The sequence below is a fragment of the Corvus moneduloides genome, chromosome 25 (genome assembly GCF_009650955.1).
Source record: "Corvus moneduloides isolate bCorMon1 chromosome 25, bCorMon1.pri, whole genome shotgun sequence".
Lineage (NCBI taxonomy): Eukaryota > Metazoa > Chordata > Aves > Passeriformes > Corvidae > Corvus > Corvus moneduloides.
In genome coordinates this window covers 4,993,176-5,015,911 of record NC_045500.1, presented here as the reverse complement: position 1 = coordinate 5,015,911, position 22,736 = coordinate 4,993,176, and the positions used below count along the sequence as shown (strand labels likewise).

General features: G+C 43.7%; 1 protein-coding gene across 1 annotated transcript in view; it reads left to right on the top strand.

Moving 5' to 3' along the window:
• CBL (Cbl proto-oncogene) overlaps nt 1-22,736 on the top strand; it is a 35,492-nt gene that overhangs the window by 3,973 nt on the left and 8,783 nt on the right. Inside the window, exons 2-12 of the mRNA XM_032133721.1 lie at nt 2,546-2,793; nt 13,237-13,383; nt 14,639-14,795; nt 16,248-16,369; nt 16,832-16,969; nt 17,405-17,492; nt 17,898-18,029; nt 18,405-18,608; nt 19,990-20,121; nt 20,990-21,367; nt 22,224-22,318. Of these exons, the coding sequence (XP_031989612.1) occupies nt 2,546-2,793; nt 13,237-13,383; nt 14,639-14,795; nt 16,248-16,369; nt 16,832-16,969; nt 17,405-17,492; nt 17,898-18,029; nt 18,405-18,608; nt 19,990-20,121; nt 20,990-21,367; nt 22,224-22,318 (1,841 nt within the window). The remainder of the gene's footprint in view (nt 1-2,545; nt 2,794-13,236; nt 13,384-14,638; nt 14,796-16,247; nt 16,370-16,831; nt 16,970-17,404; nt 17,493-17,897; nt 18,030-18,404; nt 18,609-19,989; nt 20,122-20,989; nt 21,368-22,223; nt 22,319-22,736) is intronic.

Here is a 22,736-nt window from a genome sequence, read left to right as displayed (position 1 = left end):
TGTTTTTGATTACTTTCTCCTCTTGCGTTTGGAAAATGGAAATGGGTGAAGTCAATTTTTGGATTCTTCACAGACCCACGTCTCTTCATGCTAAACTTTATTGGTGTGCCTAAAAACCCAGAAATGTCTCCCTAAAAGGTTTGTTCCTGAAACAACAAAGCATAAGCCATGCAAACTTTTAGATGATAATTTAAAACCATGGATTGCTTCTGTTCGTTGCCATCACACCTAAACAAAAAATAATTTGCTGCTTTTTGCTCGATTTCCTTCCACGTTGCTGGTCCCTGTGGAAGGCTGCTGAGGGGCAGCTGTTCCCAGGGCTGGGAACATTCCTTTGGATGTTGTCATGATGCTGCAAGTGCACACGTAGAGAAACAAGGAAAATGCCCCTGCTTTTGTTGCTGCTGTGTTATGAAACCACCAAGTTTGCTCAGGAGGCAGCAGTTCCTAATTATGCAGTGTTGTTTAACTGCTTATCTTAGCTAATTTTGGTCTGCTTGGTAAATAAAGAAGCTGATTTGATAATAAAATACCAGCAGCTTTGACCTTTCCCTTGACTGTTTGAGGCATCTACAAGTCACTTCTTGGGAGGCATTTTACAGGGGCTCTGAGAATGAGCAGTTTGCAGAACTCTCTGCTGCTGTGGGGAGATTGTTCTAATTGATACCAAAGTCTGAAATGCAGCAGGTCTGCTGCTCCCAGAGCTGGGTATTTTCAAAGGGTAACAGCCAAATGGTTCTCTATTTCCAGCTGGCTGAGGGCAGTGCAGACTCTGCTTGCTCAGTGTGGCTTCCTCCTCGGAGCTGACAGTGTTTGTTAAGGTTTTAAACCCACTGTATAATAAACAATTTCTGCTGAAGAAAAGGTTTTGCTGCCCAGAGCACAGCTCAGCTGGGTCAGAGGAGCGTATTTAGAACCTATTCATGCTCATAGCGAAACTATTTTTTTTTTTTCAGGGGACAAATGTGTTGACTTAATTTGTTGATATGGTTCATTGTACAATGTTCACAGGCTCCAAGGAAGCAGCAGTTGAGGCATCAGCATCAATTGACTAAGTCAGCTGTCTGCCTGTCCATCTCTTTATCTTAAGACCATGGCAACCTCCTCAAAATGGAGGGAAAATTTTGGTAGTTTGTTTTTCCCGTGTATTCTTGCAGAGGCTTTTTTAGGTGTTCATTTTTTTTTTTGTTTTTACTGGCAGTCTGATTTTTCTGGTTTGAGTTTTGATACACTGTGTGCCTTTCTCTTGGCTGAAATCAAACCTTTCTCAGTCAGCTCTTGGTACAGGCACTGCTGTAAGTCAGATAAAATTGGAGATGTCACTTCACAAGGTTGCTTTTTGCACATGCCATAAAGTGCAAAGTTAAATGCTAAAGCACCATTTCAGAAGAAATGGCTCTGTTTACCATCCATGTTTAAGGGAAGTAGGTATTTTAGTGTGTGCTGTAGGGAACTGCTCAATTCCTCTTGAAGGTTTCACAAGGTTTTGTGGAAATGAGATACTGCAAAAGGTTGTTAAGTTGTTCTTTTGCTTTTTCTTTTGCTTTTTCTTATCCACTTTACTTAAGCTTTGCACTCTGCACTGTTTGATATCTGTAATTCCCTCCTACCTGGCAGTGTCATGAGTTTAGACCTCATTTATATGCGGGATGTTAAGCAGCCAGATAATATTCATTATAGGGAAGAACTTTAGGGAAGTGTAGCTACATTTTGTACTCAAGTTTGCGGGAAATCACAGATTGTAGAAGTGTTGGACTGCTGGTTCTTACCTTGTAAACTTGATCCAAAACTGACCTCACAACTCTAATTCCTGCCCTTTCTATAACTGAAAGTTCACTACTTAATTTTTAAAATTGCAGCTTTGCCATCAACTCTCCCTTTTATTCCCTCAGTTTAGAGAATGGAAAAATTTGTCTGTGGCAGATGGTGAAGTGGCTTCCTTTCCCCTCCCCTGTCACATAAATTTATTACCATGAGTTTCATCAGTCCACATGCACTTCAGCCCAGAAACTGCATTCTTTTATGGTGGCTGGGCTCACTATCTGGAGAAAATAGCCTGGAGAAAAGGAGGCTCAGGGGAGACCTTATCACTCTACAGCTCCCTGAAAGAAAGTTACCGTAAGCTGGGGTTGGGCTCTGCTCCCAGGCAGGCAGTGACAGGACAAGAGGAAATGACCTCAGGCAGCACCAGAAGAGGTTCAGGTTGGACATCAGGAGGAATTTTTCCATGGAAGGGTGGTCAGGCTTTGGAAGGGGCTGCCCAGGGAGGTGGTGGAGGTGTCCAAGGAAGGACTGGACATGGCACTCCGTGCTCTGGGCTGGTTGGCAAGGTGGGGATCGGTCACAAGTTGGACTTGATCTCAGAGGTCTTTCCCAGCCTCAGTGATTCTGGGATCCTGTGATTCCATCTGAATTTGAACAACAAATGGGCTTTGTTGGAGTGAACGTTTTGGAGCGTCGCGTTTGCGACAGGGAATTGTGTTTAATCCCTGATCGTGCTCCTCTCCTCGAGTTCTCACAAAGGTGTTTTCTCCATTACCCACAGGTGGTGCGTCTGTGTCAGAACCCCAAGCTGGCCCTGAAGAACAGCCCTCCCTACATCCTGGACCTGCTGCCCGACACCTACCAGCACCTGCGCACCATCCTGTCCCGCTACGAGGGCAAGATGGAAACCCTGGGCGAGAACGAGTATTTCAGGGTCTTCATGGAGAACCTGATGAAAAAAACCAAGCAGACCATCAGCCTCTTCAAGGAAGGGAAGGAACGGATGTATGAGGAGAACTCCCAGCCCAGGTAATGCAGAGAAATGGTTTTAAGTGTTTATTGTAGGAATTAAATGCGTCGGAAGCTTTGTATTTAAAGTAGATCAGTTGTCGGCTCGTCTTTCATTTTGTACAAAGGCATAGCTGAGGTCAAGGGACATCTTCAAGGTGAACAGCACTTAAAAAAAAAAGATAGGTGGAGGTAGAAACTGCACTTGCTGAATATAAGGCTCTGTTGAACAAAACAGTATGAATTTAATGTACCTGAGAAGGTGTTTCCTCACCCAGCTTTAAGAAAGGGAAGACAAGGTGATTTAAGAGTAGAGTAAGGCTCTGGGAAAAATGAATCTTACAAGTTTGTGTAAGGTCTAACAGGCAGAGATATACGAGGCATACATTTGTAACACTAAACTCATTTCAGGTTTTTAAAGTAGATGTTGAATTTTTTTTTAAAAAATGGTGGGGGGGGAAAAAAAAAGTGAAAACCACCCAGTGGCTGAGTGTAATTGCCCTGGGGAGAATGTGGTCAACTCCCTGGCAACAACTTGGAATTACTGGAGGGGGAAAAAGTGCTGGCACATGTTTCTGGTTTGATAGTGAACTCTGTGTAGCATATTCCATAGTACTGAGCTCCAACCAAAGGCTGTGGCAGTGGCTCCAGAAGGCATTGCTGGTGCTGTTTGGATTGCTGCTGACTGTGTTGAAGAATGAGTTCAGAAATGGAAATTTCTTTCTGGAGTGTTGTTAACTGTGTGTGTATTGTGATCTGTCATAAATCTGGAATATCTGATGAGTAAATGATGGCTGTGTCAGTCATGAATCCAAAATCCCTCCTCCAGTGCCTTGGTTTTTCAGAGAGAAGCAAAGAGAAATCATTCCAGAGGGTTAATCATCCTCATTGGTTTGTAATCCAGCTAATTGACTGGAGGGAGCAGGGGAAATGCAGATTGATAGATGTGAATGTCAGGACTGCAGCAGAGGCTGGTGTTCTCACAGCAGGCACGGGAGTCCTTGGGGAATTGCTAATTGTCCCATTTATGAATAAACAGCTTAGCAGGGAAGGAACTGTGGTGAGACTTGTGTTAAACACAGGCATTAAAACAGCATCACATCCTGGCCACTCTGATGGCATCTTCCTCTGCTCTAGGAGCAGCCCAGGAAGCAGCAGGGACTGTTTGGTCCTAAAGGGGTAACACCAGAGAGCCTTTTCCTGGTGCTGAGCTTGGGAACTTCCTCAATTCTTTAATTTGTCACAAAAAAGGACAAGATCAGAGCAGTCAGTGCATGTGATTTGTGTACCAGTCCAAGAGATACCTACACAAAGAATGGGGCTTTTGGGTTTTGGGGGATTCTGTTAAATGCTGCACTGCCACTGCCAGATTCCATGGCTGTGGGAGCTCTTGGAACCAAATCACTTAAGTGCTATTTGTTAATTAAATTAAATGAGTTTTTGCTAAAAATGCACCTATAAATATAAAATATATATACTAATCTAAGATGAAGAAACTGAAATTTTCTCACTTGTTAGGAGTTGAAGAAAAATACTAATTTTTTTTTTTTTAGTAAGAATTAATAAATCCAAATACTCCAAGCGTGGGAGAAGCTTTCTGGAAGATGGTCAGTAAAGCAAATCTGGTATTCACAGGGAATGTACTCATGGCATTGTATATATGTATATATACATATATGAAAAATCTAGTTTGCCCTTGATCTCATGCAGGTTTGTGGCCATTAGTCTGCAGTGTTTTGAGAACAGGACTTTAAAAGTTCCATAAATGTGTTGTTTTGAATCCTTTGCTGACTTTTCCCCCTGTATTTCTTGAAGCTTTTTTCCTCCTTTCTTCCAGATTTCACATTCATTTTGCTTCCTGTTGTGTATCACCTTATTTTCTCCCCCAAATGGCTGCTGGTGTAGAGCAAAATGCACTATTTTGACATTTGTGTGAGCAGTGTGCAAGCTGTGCAGGTGTTTGCTCCTACAGACCAGTCATGAAAAATGACTGAAGCAGGATCAGAACTGCCCTGATCACTTGAGCATCACCCTTCTACTCGTATTATTTCCAACTTGCTCTTTGAGTATTTCCTCTCAGGCATTTGGGAGGTCCCTGTAGCTCTGTGGTCTTGGTGTACAGTGGTTCAGACTATAAATATATAAATTAACCATGCTTGCTCCTTTCCTGCCTAAACTCACGCTGTGATTTTTGTGAGGAGACCTCACTTGTTTTATTAGGAGAGCTTTCAAGATGCTATTTAAATTCTGCTTTAGCTCACTTCCATGTCTGTTTAAAAATTCATGCTGCTGAGGGTGCTTTTAAAGCTCTGTGTGCACTTCCTGACTGATAGGTACGAGCAGTAACTTCTGGTTGCTGTTTAAAACTGAATTTTAGGGAGTGGATCAGATGCAACTTGGTGACTTGTGAGTAGCTGTGGGTTTTTAGTGGAGATGCTGTGCTGCTCCTCTGAGCTTTGATAGCTAAAAGTAACATCTGCAGGCTTGAAATTAAATAGTGTTTCTAGAGTTAATAATTTTGGATATTTTGTTGTATGCTTGTAATAAGGTAAAGGCAAATCATGCAATAATTGCTTGGTTGTGTGAGGTAATTAACAGGAATTTTTGAGGCTGAGCCCATTCAGAGCTGCTGCTTCCTTTTCTTTATAGATCCAGAGGTAAATATGTGACTTCTCTATTGTGAACTTCTTGAGGCTTTTTTTTTAACCAGTGATAACAAAAAAAAATATTAAATAAACGTATTTTTTCCCCTGCAGTGTGATGGTTCCATTGCTTGACAGTGCCATTCTTGCTCTGAACATGCTGAACCTGCCTCAGATCTTGATTTCAGTTTCATTTAGAGGCTCAGTGGTTTTGCTGGACTATTTTTTTTTTCTGTTTCCATTGCAGAAAGCTTTTACTTCTCAGCTCTCTTGCTTTCACAGAGGAGCTGCAATTTGTCAGCCTTCCACACTACATCAATTACTTATTGCAGCAGTGGTTTTGCAGTTGTGTAAATAGATTACACTTGACATGACAGGAGTGAAAAATAGCTTGTTGATCAGGAGACAGGTAGAGGAATTGTGTGTTTCTTGGGAAAGGATTAATTAGGCTGAAGAGTCCATTTTTCACCAAAGAATCAAATTTACTGATTATGTTAAACCAGAAGGAAAATTCAGAGAGGTTATTTTCTAAATAAAATCAGAGCACTGCAAATGTTTCCACATTAGAACACAGCTGTGGAAGCTGCAGGGTGAGTGAGCAGAAATAATTACTCAGGATGTGGACTGGATGTTTAAGGAATAGCACAAGTTATTTTTCTAGTTCAGCTGTGGGAAACAAACTGTTAACAAGCCCAGTTAACAAAATAAATATATCTGTAGAGAAAATGGGGTTAGGCAGAGAATATAATAAACTTTTTCCATCTAGCATGGAGGTGAAAAAAAGCTTTGGGAAGCTGGTCCATGTTTAATTGTTCTTCTGACAACGGCTTAGGGGATGCTGGCTCAGCAGGATTTCATATTCTTCTCCAGCTCCAATGTTAAGACTCACTAATTTACACAGGAAAAAGCTACCAGTGTTTAATGTCTCCTGGAAATGACCATGCATATCTCTAAAGGGGAAGGAAGTGCATGAAGAATGACTTAGAGAAGAAAAAAAAAAAAAGAAAAATGTTGGAATTTAAAGAGGAAGAAGTTGGAAAACACTTGTGCTAAGCCCTGAACCAGAAAACCCTCTGGGGGAGGGGGGGTTGGTGCTCTAATCTCATCTTTGAGACCTCTTGCACACATTCCTGCCCAGTGAAAACGAGATAGTGCAAAATGTGGAACTCAAATGGTGCATGTGAGTCCTCTTTCTGTCACTTCCTTCTAATACAGCAGCACTTTTTTTCCTTTTTTTTTTTTAAACAAAACCCACTAGTGTGAAGTCTACATCTGCATTTAAATTAGAGCATCTTAAAGAAAAGAACAGGCTCCAAAGCTGCCCACAAGAAAGGTTTCCTTGCCAGGCTCCAGCATATGAACACTAACTAACTACTTATTACCCAAGAAGAAATTCATTATCATGTAAATGTTGTTGGAGGGGAGGAATGTGAATTATTTCTTTTTAATTTGGTTTTAAATTGCAGTTTAGGTGATAGTTTTGGAACTTAAGTAACACTTAGCATAATTGGCTTAAGCTTGCATTCATTATAGTTTTCTTTCTGTCTAAAATTGGACCACTGTCTTGAAAATCAGTTTGTGGACAAATGTAAGATTTCAGATGATTGCATAATAAGGAAGGAAGATTTTTATTCTTTCCTCTCAGAGCCTATAAAATTGTAGAGTTTTATGGGAGGCTGTGGACTTTCTGTTGTGGGTGGAATTACAAGCACGTTGGTTCGTTTGTAGTAATTATCATTGAAAATGTGATGGATTTCTCCATGCTGGCAAAAATGTGCTGCTGCTGCTACTTGGCAACTCTATCATGTCTCTTGGGTGCTTGGCTGGTGTGTTCAGGGCTGGAATGACACATTTGGGATTTCTGGGGTAGGATTTTATCCCATCCCACCCCCTGCCATGGGCAGGGACACCTTCCACTGTCCCAGGGTGCTCCAGCCTGGCCTTGGGCACTTCCAAGGATCCAGGGGCAGCCACAACTTCTCTGGGCACCCTGTGCCAGGGCCTGCCCACCCTTAGAATAAAGAACTTCTTAATATCTATTCTGAACCTGCCCCGGTTCCTTGTCATTGCCACTTGGTAGCCAAGAGAATTTTGAGGTGGCTGAAGATTAATCATGAAATACGGAGTCTTCCTTGGTGTAGAAGCAGGGCTTTTGTGCTCTGTTCTTCTCTTTAACTATTGCAAATAGCCGCTGAAATACGAATTTGGATTCCAGTGCAGAGAACCCAAAATTAGGTTTAATGAGAAGTGTCCTGAGCAGTGAGTTTGCTGTGTAATCCCCTGGAATCTGGTAAAGTAAGTTAATCTGTTACCTAAGTGAGAGTTTTATCCTTTACCTTGTCAGTCCTCTGAGTATATGTTGAGCTCTTTAAAGACCATTAATCATATCAAATGTATTCTTCTCTTTAAAGCTTTTTCTCTAAAATTTAAATTTTAAAAATGGATTTTTAGCTTCTTAACAGTGAAAAAAAAAATGTAGCACCAGCATTTGTGCCTAAAATAATAAGTCCAGATCCTTTAAAAGTCAGTAGGTTTGGTTCTTGTGGTCAGCACAGTGGCCTGATGTCCTTTCTTCTTCACATCAGTCGCAGCCATTTGCATACTGATAGGAGAATATAAAGGTTTTGGGTGGTTTGTGGCTTGCAGGGTGTTTTGTGTGGCACTTTGAAGTGATGGGCAGGCTCTGCTCACAGAACTGAAGGTGTTTAAATATATTTATGTGAGCTGAAAAGTGCCAGGATTCAGCAGTGTAAGGAAACTGTCCCGTAATACCTAAAGCACTGAAAAAGAACGAGCTGAGGGTGAAAAATTCTACAGAACCAGCAAATATTTAATATTAGGTTGTTCTTTTAGTTGTCCTGAGGAAATCTGTCAATGTTAGAGAGCTGCAGCCCAGCCTGACTCTGTAAGGTGCCTTCTGTTGAGCCAGCAATAGTTAAGAGGAATTTCATTCACTTCCTGTGTTGCAAGTTTTGTTGAAAGTAGTTCCGCTGTTTCTATTTTTAACCCCGATCTCTGCGTGGAGAGGACGCCCGAGCTGTCTCAGGGTTACAAAAGACAGCTTGGGATCAGCTCGAGCATTTCCACTCACTGCTTCTGTGAACGTGAACGCACAGAAAACTCCTGGCTGGGCTGGGAGCACAATGGAAGATAGAGTTCTTTTGGAAGCCAGGCACATCAAACTCTCTGCTGAAATCAAACTGCTCCTGCCTGGTGCATCTGAAGGCCTCTGTGGCATGAGAACCTCTCACATCTCTGTGGTTTCTGAAAGGTGCATTTCACTTGTTAAAGTCGTTAAAAGAGCTGTTTGGTTTTTTTTTTTTTTTTTAATTAATTTTTTTTAGCTCTCCAAGTATAACATCGTAAGATGTAGTTATAGGAAAAAACCTGTGGGTTTGTGGTTTGGTTTATTTTAAGTAGTGAAGCTTGCACTTAACTCCAGTGGATGCTCACCTTGTCCCCTAAACAGAATCTGGTGGTAAAGAGTGTAAGAATAAGAAACGAGGACAATAATTACAGAGAAGTGAAGCATTTTGAGGTTGCTTTCTTGTGCTCCAGCTCATAGTTCCTCTGTGTTTGTAGCATGCCTGCAAAGCAGAAGGAGCTTTGCAGACACGACAGTATGTGCACGTCAAATTACGGCATGTGAGCACAATATTGTGACTAAATCAGCCTGGCGAGCTGATCCTTGCTACGTGTGAGGAACTAAATTACACTGTGTCAGCTGGGTAGCTCTGAAGGAGGTGAGAAATACTGGAAGAAAATGAAAAAACTGTAGCTGGCAGTGGCAGAAACCAGCCACGTTAACATTGCCTTGAGGGGAAAAGGCATTTAGTCACAAAGCGCATTAATTTAACTAATTGTGTCAGCGTGGCTGAGAGAGACATCCCTGATTAAACCATCCTCTGCCCTTAATGGCTTTCCAAGACGGAGCCCATACGGTGGAAAAACGCTTTTCTCCAGGAAACTGGGGAAGAAAAATCTGCTGAGAGTCTGGGGGGAGAGACAACAGCACCAGAACCCCCAGCTGGAGCTGGCCATGGGGGGCTGCACATGGAGGGGCCTCCTCGGCCCCTTGAATTCCACACAGATGTGTGGAGCAAACCCATCCTGAGGCAGGAAGGAAGGAGCAGAACCGCAGCGGAGGGGCTCGGAGCAGGAAGGAGGGGGGGACCCGTCTGTGGGCTTGGGGAGCCAGCGGGGCACGGGGTAACTGAGGAAAAGCTCTTGCTTCATGCTGGTTTTGGTTCCCCAAAGCAGTTGTGTCTTTAGAGCCCGGTGAGTGTGGAGGCAGCAGGGTTTGGCAGCAGGGACTGCAGCTGAGCAGGCTCTGGAGCTGCTGCTGCCTTGTTACGGGAACAATTCTCAGCTCACTCTGTGTGCACAGGGACTGATGCCTCCATGCTCCAGCCGCAGGTGTTCCTCGCGAGTGAAACACTCGTTTACTGTATACAGTGGAAAAATATCGGGCTTTTTACATTTTCACTTGTTGATTCATTATTTCTGACCGTAATAAACTGAAAGCTTTGCGCGTACGTGTGAAAGCGCTCAGGGATGTGAAATCCCACCTCGGCTGTGGCTGTTGCTGTCTCTGGCTGTAACCACGGAACAGAAACAGGCTCTGGTGCTTTGAAGCTGGCACAGGTGTTGCCTCCAGCTGGCTGCACACACCGGGGAGAGCTCACTGATGTGGCCTGTGGTCCCTGGGTAACGTTTTCAGCAGTGCTGGGGTGACAGGTGTTTAAATTCCCCAGCAGCAGGGTTTGGGTGCTGCAGTCGGTGCTTCCCAAACTGGGCTTGGCAACCTCTGGTGCCGCCCTTGGTGACAGTTTTGTGTGGATTACTGTGTGTAGCTAAAATTTTGAAAGAGGGCCATCATGGGACATTGCTGGAGGTCTGTGGCCAAAACTGTTTGGGAATCTCTCGTCTAAGACACTTAAATATTCTTTGAATATATGAGCCTTTTTCTGGGAGTACGTTCACATCTGTTTAGTTGAAGCAATGGCCATAAGAACAGTTCTGATGTTACTAAAAATACAATCACCAGTAAACTTTGATACACCAATAAAAATATTCTGTAGAATTGCAAATGTTTGTTTGGTCTGTATAAATTTACAAATATGTAAATTGTTTTACATTAAAATTTAAACCCTTTTAGCATAGGATTGGTAACTATTTGCTGTATGTAAAAGCCACTAACACAAACTAATTTGCAATTTGCTGCTCTTTATGTTCACTTCCTGTGGTTTTTCCTGTTGTTTACCTACAATATAGCTGAATATTTATTCAAAAATATGATAATCTTGAGAATTTAAAATGTTCAGCTCTCAGAAATGTTTTTGGAAACGGAGTCCTTCAATGTGTGTGTGTAAAACTATTTGTTTATCCATCCTTAAGCCTGAGGAAGTTCTTACTTCTCTCATTAACTGATGTGCTCAGCTGAGTGCAAGCACTTCCTGGAGCTCAGCTGAGGCAGAAGGCTCTTGGGCAGAAGAGATAAACAACTGGACACAGGAATATTCCCTGGCTTCTTGCAGTGTTTTATTTAAACCATGCACTTGTTCAGGGTCAGAAATGCACCAAAGGCTTGTCTGTCATACCCAAACTTCCCCACATTGCACTGGGCAGCAATAGGAGAGTACAAAATCATTAGCAGGTTCATTAAAGCCTCCATTTTTATGAACTCAGTTAAAAAATTACCGTTTATTTTGCTCGGATTGTAGATGGATTAAATGATTGATAACAGCATGGTGTTTGCTTTTTCTTCTTGCGCTAACACAAACTGTCCTCTTTTTTTGTCACTTTATGGGAGTGAGGACTTTCAGAAGTCCACAGCTCACACCGCTGATTCGCAATTTTCCAGTGTTTGTGAGCCAAAGGCATTGCAGGGACACAGTGGGAATGTCCATGAGGGAGGGAGCTGGGTGTGAATTTACAGTTTAATCATCTTCCCTGGACCACGAGCTCAGAATCGGAGCCTTCCCCTGGTAAATGCAAAGAGAAATACGCAGCTTTGGATTACTTAACGTGCCACCAGGGTGGGGAGATGCACAAAGCAAACTGCAGAACTGCTTTAAAATACCCACTTTGAGTGTGTAGCACAGCCAGAGACAGCTGGGGAATGGGACAGCTCGTGGAAGAGCAGCTGGGGGCTTTTCCTTGTGTTAATCCCAAGCACCTGCTGTGGTCGGACATGTATGAAATGACAAAAACCAGAATTCTTTGTGTAGCTGGTGCCTTCCATAAACACTTTGAGCAGCTTTCACTGCTGCACACAAATCAAAATGTAGCTGAATAAAGAAGGGTAAGAGAGAACTGCTGTCAGAGAAGATGTAGAGTTTTGGGCCCTTCTCATCTACCCAGACTGTGTCAGAGTGTGGAGAAAGGGCTCGTGTGGGGCTGAGTAAATACAGGAATATATGTCAAACAATAGAGTCACTTCCAGTTGAGTTTAGACTCTGTGAAAATGTGGAAAAATGTCCCAAATGTCCAGGGAATTTTTGCTGAAAGGCTGGAGGTCAGTTCTGCAATCAGGCACATTAGCAGGGTAAGTCCTTCAAGCAGCAATAGCATGTCTGGAGCAAGTGGTATCTGGAAAAACATCAAAGATGAAGTGGGTAGGAACCAAAATTGGTGAAAGGCTGGAGCCTGGGGGAGCAGAGTTTGCTGCCAAAAACAGGTGTCTTCTGCAACAGCAGCAAACTCAGGGAGAAAGATGGGAAAATGAGAAAATACAACGTGACTGGGGATGTTCTGTGCTCCCTCTCTGTGGTTCAGTGTTTAAATAATCAGTGCCATAAGTGAGCCTGTGCAATGCCTGGGTGGTGGATGCAGTTTTCTGATCAGCTCTGCTGTGTTGGGCAGAGCTCACAAGTTGTTCTTTCCCACATGATGCCAATTCCTTCTTTTACCTTCAAGCACGTGATGTGGGGGTGAAAAAACCCTCTGGCCTAGAAATAGCCCTGTCTCTTCAGGAAGTTTTCCTAGCGATGGAGTGGAGGAGAAGAGAGGCATCCTTTATTTGGATAAAGGAGTGAGAGAAAGAAGTGCCTCTGGTGAACAGAATAGCAGAGAATATCTATTGTCTTCTGCAGCTTTCCTGCTCCAGCTTAAAAAAGGGCATGTGCTGAGGGATAGAGCACTCCTGATACCTGAGCGTCATCAGGCAGAGAAGGGACTTGGGGTACCAGCTGTAATTCAAATTGGATCATTAAACACAAAATGTTTGAGAGCCCTGACCGTGAAGCTTTTGTGTGGAAGTTATTACCATTTTAGGTAAAACCTGCAGGTGTTTTTGCATTCCCTTGGGAGCTTGGGCCTGTTATTATCAGTTAGACATTCCCTGAGCAAACCTATTGTGTTGGGAGCCTCTGGAGACCTGGGAAGACATTCAGCTTCCATTGTCTGGGGCGCAGTAGTAGTTTTATGTGCTCTCAAAAGGAATTTTCAGACCCAAGACCAAAGAGGGCTGATGAGGTTTTGTCTTCAATACTCAATAGGTGAGGTCTGAATATTGGTTTTGCAGTTTCTGTGAATGTGTTTTTCCACGGGAGGATTTTTGCCTTGGAAATAGCCTGCCCACCTTAAAGAGATTGTACGGAGTTTGTCATTGTGGAAAATGTCTTGACAAACACAGGCCTTGCTGGTAATTCCCGTGTTTTGGATGTTCTGAATGTTGGGGAAACACTTGAAAGAGAGCCCCAAATAAGAGTTTTGCGTGCTGGGATCATTCTTAAATTGCAATAACCACTGGTTCTGCTTTGTTCAGAGTGATAAACTCTATTTTTTTCTGAAAAACAATTGTTTTTATGGTCCTTTGCAGGAGGAACCTGACCAAGCTGTCCCTGATATTCAGCCACATGCTAGCAGAACTCAAAGGCATTTTCCCCAGTGGCCTCTTCCAGGGAGACACGTTCCGGATCACCAAGGCAGATGCTGCAGAGTTTTGGAGAAAGGCTTTTGGTGAAAAGTAAGTTCCTAACTCATCTTAAAAATAGAAGTGTGGGAGCAAATTGCATGCAGTGTTTTTTAAGAAGTCTGTTTGGCCATCCACAAAGGGCTCGGTCAGGTTAAAATAAATGATGGAAGAGACCTACTGGTCATTTGTCCTTCTCTGGGGTGAGGTAAGGAATTATTCATACTTCAAATTTCCCAGTTTTTGTCCTGTATGGTTTTAAATGTGTCAAGTGGTGAGTCTTTCCCCACTTTCCCCAGGAGACTCTTGTATTGTCACAGTGTTTCCCTTGATTATTCAGCTTAAATTTTCCTCTCCTTGATTTAATTCTTTAACTTGTAAGTAAGCTCTACAAGCTATGCAAAATAATCCTTTCTTCTTCTAAAGGTTACCATGCCCCCAACATGGGTTGTTCTTTAGCTAAGCCATTCTATTATATTCTTTTCATCTTCCCTCCAATTAGTCTTTCCGATCATTTACTCACCTCTCTTCTTTGAATTTCTGTTTTCAAAATGGCTTTGCTAGGAGTGAGGGGGAAAGGGAAATGCAACAATCTTTGTGTGCAGACTGCTGAAATGTCAGGTTTAATTTCTCTATCTAATGAAACTCTGACTAAATGAGCCATGGAGGTGTTCACAGCAGTGTTTGGGGATTAAAGTTAATGGATTGGGTACTGCTTTCAAACTGAGGGAACTGAGGTACTTCACCTAAAGAGTTTAATTAGTAGCTGTCAGAACAAAAAGCTGTAATATATTTACTCATGAATAGCACAGTTGTCTGAAGTGAGGCATTTTCTTTCTATGCTTCTATTCCACTTGATATATTAAAAGAAGGAAAATATTCCTTTAAACAGGAGCTTGTGTTTTGGCTTCTGATTATCTTCCTTCTCCAGTTAATCCTTCTTTAGACAGTTGTTTGCAGCTTTTTTTTTTTAACCATCTAGATTTAACTCCTCCACCAGCTGCAACATCATGAAATTATTATCAGGTGATGCTGTGATAGGACTGCAGAAAGAGGGAAAGGAGAAAGCAGAGGGGGATTTCTAAATCCAAATTTTTGCGTGTACAGAGAAGATTGTCTTAAGTTCATTTGTCTGCTGATTTCCTGCTGTCCCAAGAAATCTGTGTTTGTGTAACATGAATAAATCTCTCGTGGGTGTTTTTGATTTTTCTCTGTTCTGTCATCACAACATGGATACTCACAAAAACAATGTGTAGGTGTGCACATGGTGGGGGTCCTCAGCCATATCCCATTCCCTGGTTTTCCCCAGGACCATTGTTCCTTGGAAAAGCTTCCGCCAGGCCCTGCATGAGGTGCATCCCATCAGCTCAGGGCTGGAGGCCATGGCCCTGAAGTCAACCATCGACCTGACGTGCAATGACTACATTTCAGTATTTGAGTTTGACATCTTCACACGGCTCTTCCAGGTAAGAATTGAGGAAGGGGAATCACTTAAGGTGTCTCAGTGCTTCAGGTTAAACTCTTTTTTCCAGGCCAATATTTTACACACATTATTTATACTGTATGGGATTTGATTGTCTTGCCCTCCACCCCTTAAACAGACCCCACATTGCAGTAAAAGCAGGTAATATTTCTGGCTGTAGGATAAAAGATTCCCTAAATATACACTGCAACTCCCAGGCACATTCAGCATCCTGCCGTGAATCAGGTTTTCCCTTTCAAAGGTCACTTTGAGACTGAAGTTCTGACACAGCTTCTGCAAGCCAGGAAATGCGAAGCTTAGTTTATCACTCTGTCCTCTCTTGTCCCTTTCTTTATTGTCAGATTTATTTTCCATGGGGGTTGTTCAGGATGGAGCTCAAGCATGAGAATTTGGGCTTTCTATCTTTTGAACTGACCCAGCCAGGATGTTGTGGTCGGGTCTGTGTGTGTGAGAAATCTCTGTATCACTGAAGTGATATTAATAGTAGGTAAAATTCTTCCCCACAGTCTCTAGTACTGCTAAATTCAAAAACACAGCTTCTGATGGTACAATTGGGTATTTACAAGAACAATCACTTACTTCTTTGGCTCTGACTTGCCTTTTCCCATGTGATAGGGTGGGTCGTAATTAAGATACATCTAGATGAAGAATTCCCATGTTTGGTGTTGCAATGTAGCTGATCTCATTCAGCACTTTTTCCAGCTGTCATACATAAAGAACAAGTCAAGAGCTACTGCAGATTCCAGGGGAATCAGAGTTCTTAGGGAGTGCTGGTATTTTTTTGTAGACAAGTTAAAAAACTTGGAAAAATCAGGTGAGATTTAGACACCCAAGCCCTTCTCAGGGTCGAGAGCTTTCAAACGATTGTTACGACTTTTGGGGCATCATTTGAAAGAATATTTGAGATGTATGTGCTGGTTTCTTTATTCAGGTCTGAGATCAGCCTTGCCACACCCTGGTGAGGTTGGGTTGATGAGGAATAGTCACAAGTTACTGACAGTGAAACTGAGACACACAGGGGAGGTCACTGTCCCGAGGCTGTGCAGAAAGTCGGTGTTGGAGAGCAGACCAGTCATGGTTCCTGGGCCTGTGCATAATCTCATTAAACTCCTGCCTTCATCCCTGTCTGGGGAATGAGTCATTTTCTCTGCAGAAGCAGCACAATTGATGGCTATTCTTGAGCTGTGACCTCAGTGACTTCTCCTTTAGTATTTATTAAAGGAGTTTTGATTAAGGTCTGTCTTAGGTGATGATTTTATCCCCAGCAAGTGACGAACTCATATGCCAAGTGCTGCATGGGAATGAGTGTTTTGGTCTCTCTACTGGATTTGTGATGGAATAGAAAATGTTTCTCTAACTGAAGAACCCTTTGATTCAGGAATATTGACCCTTTTCAGAAGTGTGTGGTTAATTTGTTTCTTTGTTGCTGCTGCAGCCCTGGTCATCTTTGCTGAGGAACTGGAACAGCCTGGCAGTGACTCACCCTGGGTATATGGCATTCCTCACCTATGACGAGGTGAAGGCCCGGCTGCAGAAATTCATTCACAAACCTGGCAGGTGAGAGAGAGCTCAGCCAGCAGGGCCCTGCTGGGAGCTTCTTCCTGACGCCACTGATGGCAGCAGGGCTGACAGATTCTCTGTGGTCCTTTCTGGAGGTTATGTTATTACTTCTGGGCTGCTTTTAAACATGAAAACCTCCTGTAGTCCGTTTGTTGTTGGCTTGTTGAAAGTTAATTTGGAACAAATGATTTTAAGGATATTAACTTCTCTTGCTCTGGATTCTGGGTTTCATTTCACCTGGAGGCCAGTGCTTGGATTCTTTTCTCGTTTTGTATGGTATTGCAAAGTTTCCCTTTGAACTGCCTGGGATCAGTTGAGGAAAGCTGGTACAAATCATCAAGTCATTCCTACTAATTTTTATTTGCTGTCTTGATATGGCCAGACAAAGGCTGCCTACATGTCATTTAATCTTTTCTGCCTGTTCCACACTGAGGTTTCCTTTCCTTTGTGTGTTTTTAGTTATATTTTCCGATTGAGCTGTACCCGCCTGGGTCAGTGGGCCATTGGCTATGTCACTGCAGATGGGAACATTCTCCAGACAATCCCCCACAACAAACCTCTTTTCCAAGCACTGATTGATGGCTTCAGGGAAGGCTTGTAAGTAACTTGATAAAAATTAAGACCTTGATTCAACAAAGCAGTTAAATCTTGAATAGTCCCATTGCTGTCAGTAGAATAACTCATTGCTGAACTATTTTGGCACTCAAGAATTACTGACAGCTGTCTTTGCACTGGAGAGCTGGGCAGTAGCAGATGATAAATGTGCAGCAGTGTTTCCCTTCTCATAAATCCCTTGTTTTGTCAAGCCCTTAATTTGAACCAATACTTTCAAGAATAATATGTTTGATTTTGGTCCAATCGTAAAATTCTTCCAAAACTTTAGAATTCAGAATACCTTGAATTCCCACCCCTTGCTTCTCCCCTTCATTCTTTCTTCGTTGCCACCCCCAAAAGCAGCCTTATATATGTGTGTGTGTGTATACATGTGTGCTCATGCACATATAGAGATATTTTTTTCCCAACTGCTTCCAGTTATTTATTTCCCGACGGCCGGAATCAGAATCCTGACTTGACTGGCTTGTGTGAGCCCACACCTCAGGACCACATTAAAGTTACACAGGTGAGTGAAATATTCCATCCCATCAAACTCTCTGCCTTTCTCCCTAATTCCCACCCTCCTTAGCTGTTCATACAACTCTGCCAAACTTGGTATTCCCGAGACTTGTTTTTAAGGCTGCAGTATTTTAGAGGAACTACAGAAATCTTTCATGATAGGGAACGGCAGAGGAGATTGCACAGACAGATTTTAGGGGGTTATTTTTAGAATATTCTGCCAAATATTGATGTTTTTGTGCCATTCAACATGTCTTGAACCCTGCTTTTCGTGGGACACTTAACTGGAAATTGTGGATAATTTGAACTCTACTTTTTTCAGAGCTTGACAGATGCATCTAGCACATGGAATTACAGTGAAATCTTTGCAGACTTCTGTTCTCCCTGTGATTTTATGCTGTCTTTCCCTCAGGAACAATATGAGCTGTACTGCGAGATGGGCTCCACGTTCCAACTGTGTAAAATCTGTGCTGAGAATGACAAGGACGTGAAGATCGAACCTTGTGGGCACCTGATGTGCACCTCCTGTCTCACAGCCTGGCAGGTGAGCCTTGGCCTCTTCTTTTAACTCTCTGAGGGCAGCTGCCTGCTCTTTTACAGATATATTCTCTTCTCAGAACTGTTCAGGTGTAGAGAGAAGGCAGCAGAAACATTGAGCTCATAATGTCACTGCATCAGAAGCTGTTTAGATGCCTGATCTCTTAATATGGAACAGACATAAACTGTGAGAACTGGCTAAAAAGCTGATTTTCTACTTCAAGGAGAAAATATTCTGTATTTGTAGCCCAGTTTGCCTTTGTCTTCCTCTCAGCTGAAAGCTACCTGCCAAAAAGCAGGTTAAAAGCCGATTGTTTATGAAGCAGGTGATGATTTGTGCACCCCAAAGGCTGCTGTGACAGATCTCTTCTGGCCCCTGCAGGAATCAGAAGGCCAAGGTTGTCCCTTCTGCCGCTGTGAGATCAAAGGCACGGAGCCAATCGTGGTGGATCCGTTTGATCCCAGAGGAGGAGGAGGATTGTCCAGGCAAGGGGCAGAAGGAACCCCCTCTCCCAATTATGACGACGACGACGATGACAAAGCTGATGATTCTCTCTTCATGATGAAAGAACTCGCTGGTACCAAAGTAAGGTCACTGGAAGGGGTGCTGATTAATGTGGCAGTGCCTTTTCTCCAGCAGTTTTCTCTTAATGATTTGTGCCTGTGATGGTCCCCAGACCTTGTAACAGAAAAGATGGAAAACAGAGGTTTAGGTCTGGTTTTGTGAGCTCACTTCACACTGTCAGTTTGGGATCACACTTTGAAGCTTTTGATCTTTTGTGTGTTGTCTTGGAGGAATCCCTAGAGGGGTGAAACGGCTGGCCTGACCTGCTGGAAGACCTGGCTTTGGAACACTCCTCTGTGTGTTAGGTTTTGATTTCCTAGCCAGATTTCACCCAGATCAGCAAAAATCCGTCCATTTTTCCCCAGTGGTGGATCCAGCCAGGCAGGTACAGCCTTCCCAAGGTCCTGATGAATAACAAGGTAGAGGGCAGGCTGTTCTGCTGAGGAACTCAATTTGGCTGTCATCTTTTCATATGGTGGCTGATAAATTTGTTTAATAAAGGTGTGATAAGTCTGCCTTTAGTGCTGCTTCCCTCCAGGAGCTGCGTACAAGACAGGTGTTCTTTGTGGATCCCTGCGTGGTTTTTTCATTTCATTTTCATTTTTCATTTCAAAATCTGATTGCTGCTCTTGCATTGTTTTCCTGCATAAAGAACTGGGTTTGAATTTGGCTAATTTTAATAGCTGAATCAACTAAAATAAGCTGCATTTCAGAAAGAATCTTTTCTGGTTTACCTAGAGTCTTATTTCCCTTCATCTTCCACCCTGTAAATAGTGTACTAATCAGTAAACACTATTCCTGGAGGGTTTTATATACATATTTTGGGGAAGCAAAGCAATTTCCTTGGTGTGACATCCTGTCAATGTTGATACTCTGTTGGCTTTAGTGAGCTCAAACATGCATGAAGCTTTTCAAAATTAAAAATCACTAGCTTTGATTATAAAAAAGAGAAACTAAAGAGAAGAACAGGCACTGTTCTGCTTTGTTAAGTGGAAAACCAGCTTTCCAGGGACAAAACTGGAGGGTCTGGTGCACATCAGTGCTCTGTAGTCAAGGCAGTTTGCACAGGGACAGGAAGGTTTGCAGCAGATCGTGCCCTCTGGTGTTGAAAAGCAGCTTTTCCCTGCTCAGAGCGCACTGAGGCAGGTTTGTTACTCCATCAGAGCAGCTTGGTTGATGTTTCCAGGTGTGCATTTGCAGTGGTGTCTCACAGCTAAGCCCATTCCTCAAGGATTGCTGCCAGTGCTGCAGTGCTGGGAACTGGCTGCATTCCTGGAGGATGGCTGTTACTCACAGAGCAATTTATCACCAATATTGCAGCCAGACAGCTGAAAAACCTCTCCAGAGGACAGGAATTCTGTGGGTTGAGCCGTGTGCTGACTGTGCCCTTGTCCCCTCTCAGGTGGAGCGTCCTCCCTCGCCGTTCTCGGTGGCTCCTCAGGCCGCCCTCCCTCCCGTGCCCCCTCGCCTGGACCTGCTGCAGCAGCGAGTGGCCAACCCCCCCGGGGCCTCCAGCCCTGGCACCACTTCCAAGGTCAGACACACTCCTCTCCCCTTCAGCTGTGATTTGGGTGGGGCAGGCAGGGAGCACAACAATCTGGTGACCCCAATGTGTTCTCTGTGACGTCCCCAAGTACTTTCTTCCTTTTCAGTCTGGCCTCCCTTAGAGTGACTGGCATCCTGAACTACCAAATTATTGTTACTACCATCATATTTCCTGGTTTTCAGCCTCAGTCCCTGCTCCCTGTAGCCTTTGGATTTTCCTTGTATTTTGTTCTAGCTAAGACAGAAGGTATCATATTTCTCTCCCAACTTTTCTGCATTCATTTTTACATCAAGCATTGTTTTAGATAGAAAATGAAGGAAGGAATTCAATGTGTGTGACTGGGAGAAATTAACTGGCTTTCTGATTGATCAGCAGAAGGCAGTAGGACGATCTTGGTGGCATTAAGTTAATGGTTCTTGAGATGCAGCAGCAGTTTTTCATCTGGTTTGGATGAAATAATGAAATTAGGAAAGTTCAAGCAGAAGAAAATACCTATTTCTGTGAATACTCGTTGCTGACTGATGAATGTTAACTTGTACAAATAACCCACAATTGAATCATTTTTTTAAATAGTGGGGGGGCTCTGTTTGGAATCCAGTCTAAGGCTGCTGTAAACTCATGTTTTCCTTCAAGAAGAAGAATCTGGGGTGTTCAGTGCCTGGCTGGAGTGCACGTAGTTCCTGTTATCTCCTCAAGCCTGTACGGAAGGTGTGGAGATATCTCCACATCCTCAGAGATAATTCCTTGTAAAAACACATAAAACCACCCCGAAACTCTCCCTTCTGCTCCCACCTGTTTATCTTTTCTGGCTGGGCTGCCTTTGTTAAGCAATATTTTCCATTCCTGTGCCCTGCAGGCCGCACCTGGTGCTCTGCACAAGGACAAACCTCTGCCAATCCCACCCACGCTCCGGGACCTCCCTCCACCGCCGCCTCCGGACCGGCCGCACTCCCTGGGCACCGAGGGGCGCCCGCAGCGCCGGCCCCTGCCCTGCACCCCGGGGGACTGTCCTGCCAGGGACAAGCCACCCCTGCTGCCCTCCAACCGCCAGGGTGACCTGTGGCCAGCCAGGCCCATCCCCAAAGCCCCGGCGGCAGCTGTGAGCCCCGGGGATGTGTGGGCTGGGAGAGAACTGTCCAACCGGCACTCGCTTCCCTTCTCCCTGCCCTCCCAGATGGAATCCAGGGCTGAGAGCCTCCGGCTTGGGAGCACGCTCAGCCTGGACAGCCCGGGGGTGAGTAGGTCTGGGGGGGGCTGGAGGTAATCTGGGAGAAAAGCACCTTCTTATCACACTGAGGAGTGGGATTTTGTCAAGGGAGAGATGGAAAGAAGCTGGTGGATGCCAGGCAAGGGAAGTGCTTTCATTCCTCTTGGGAGCAAGGTTGAAATCGCAGTTTCAGCAGTCATGAGCCACAATTGCCTGATCATTGTTCACCTTTCAGTGTTCACCTTTCAGTGTTGAAAAGCTGAGACTGTTTTCTGTTGTTATCTGAAAAATTCTGATTGCTCAATTTTCAGCCCTGAGAAACCTACACACATCAGCTGTGATGAGTTTGACAGGGTAAAACCTGAGTTAAATTTGGGTCTATTCATGTGCAGGATACTGTTACCAGTGTACTGAGTAGTCCAACATTTTGTTCTCTAAAAGAAATTGCAGGTAGTTTTGCTTTCCTTGATTCTATTTCCTTAATTTTTCCTTTTAATGCTTCCAGCTCGCTACAATTGAAATCCAGCACATTTTTAGCCAGATTTTCTAAGAAAGTGGCACGTGCACAGTTGTCATCCTGTCTCCAAATGTGTGTGCTTGTCTGCATCCTTTTCCTCTTGGCTCCCATCTTGGCCTGTTTCAGCTGAATTTGCCAAGACCACTGAAATCTCAAAACATGTGAAGTTCTTCCTGTGGGAGAACCCCTGCAGTGTCCTCACTGAGGGAAGGCTGTCAGAGAATTCCTAGATTTCTGAGGTGTTTGTAAATGCTGTGGAATAAATGAGGATGCTTCATTCCCACAGAGGCTGTTCAATGAATGGCTTTGCAGCTACACTGGGACCTGTGGTGTTTCTGATTCCTGCTTTGGAATTTTGTCTTCCAGAGCTCCAACAGTGGTCCAGCAGCAAGCTCAGAGTGTGAACACCCCAAAATCAAACCCTCCTCATCTGCCAATGCCATCTACTCCTTAGCTGCCAGGTCTGCTGGGATTTTTTTCTAACTTACAAAGTGGGAATTGCAGGGTGTTGGTGCCAGGGACAGAACTGATACAACTCTTTCAGTCTTAAACTCTGACAGATTCAAAACACACAGTTTAAGAGAAAGCAGCTGAAATCAGCATCCCAAAGAGCTGTGGGGAGAGGTGGGAGTTCCCCTGGGCTGTGGCAGTAGGAGTCAGGCTCCAGATGCCATCAGCTCTTTATTGAATTCACTTTTGAGTGGGGCTTTATGTGATGTAAAAGTGCATGATATCATCACTTCCTTTTACATCATGACTGTACTAATTTGAAAACAAACCAGTGGAAGATAGCATAAATTAATAGGAAAATTAAAATAAATGCAATAGTACAAGAACACTGACAGAGGCAGCACACAACCTGACACCCTGTCAGGCAGG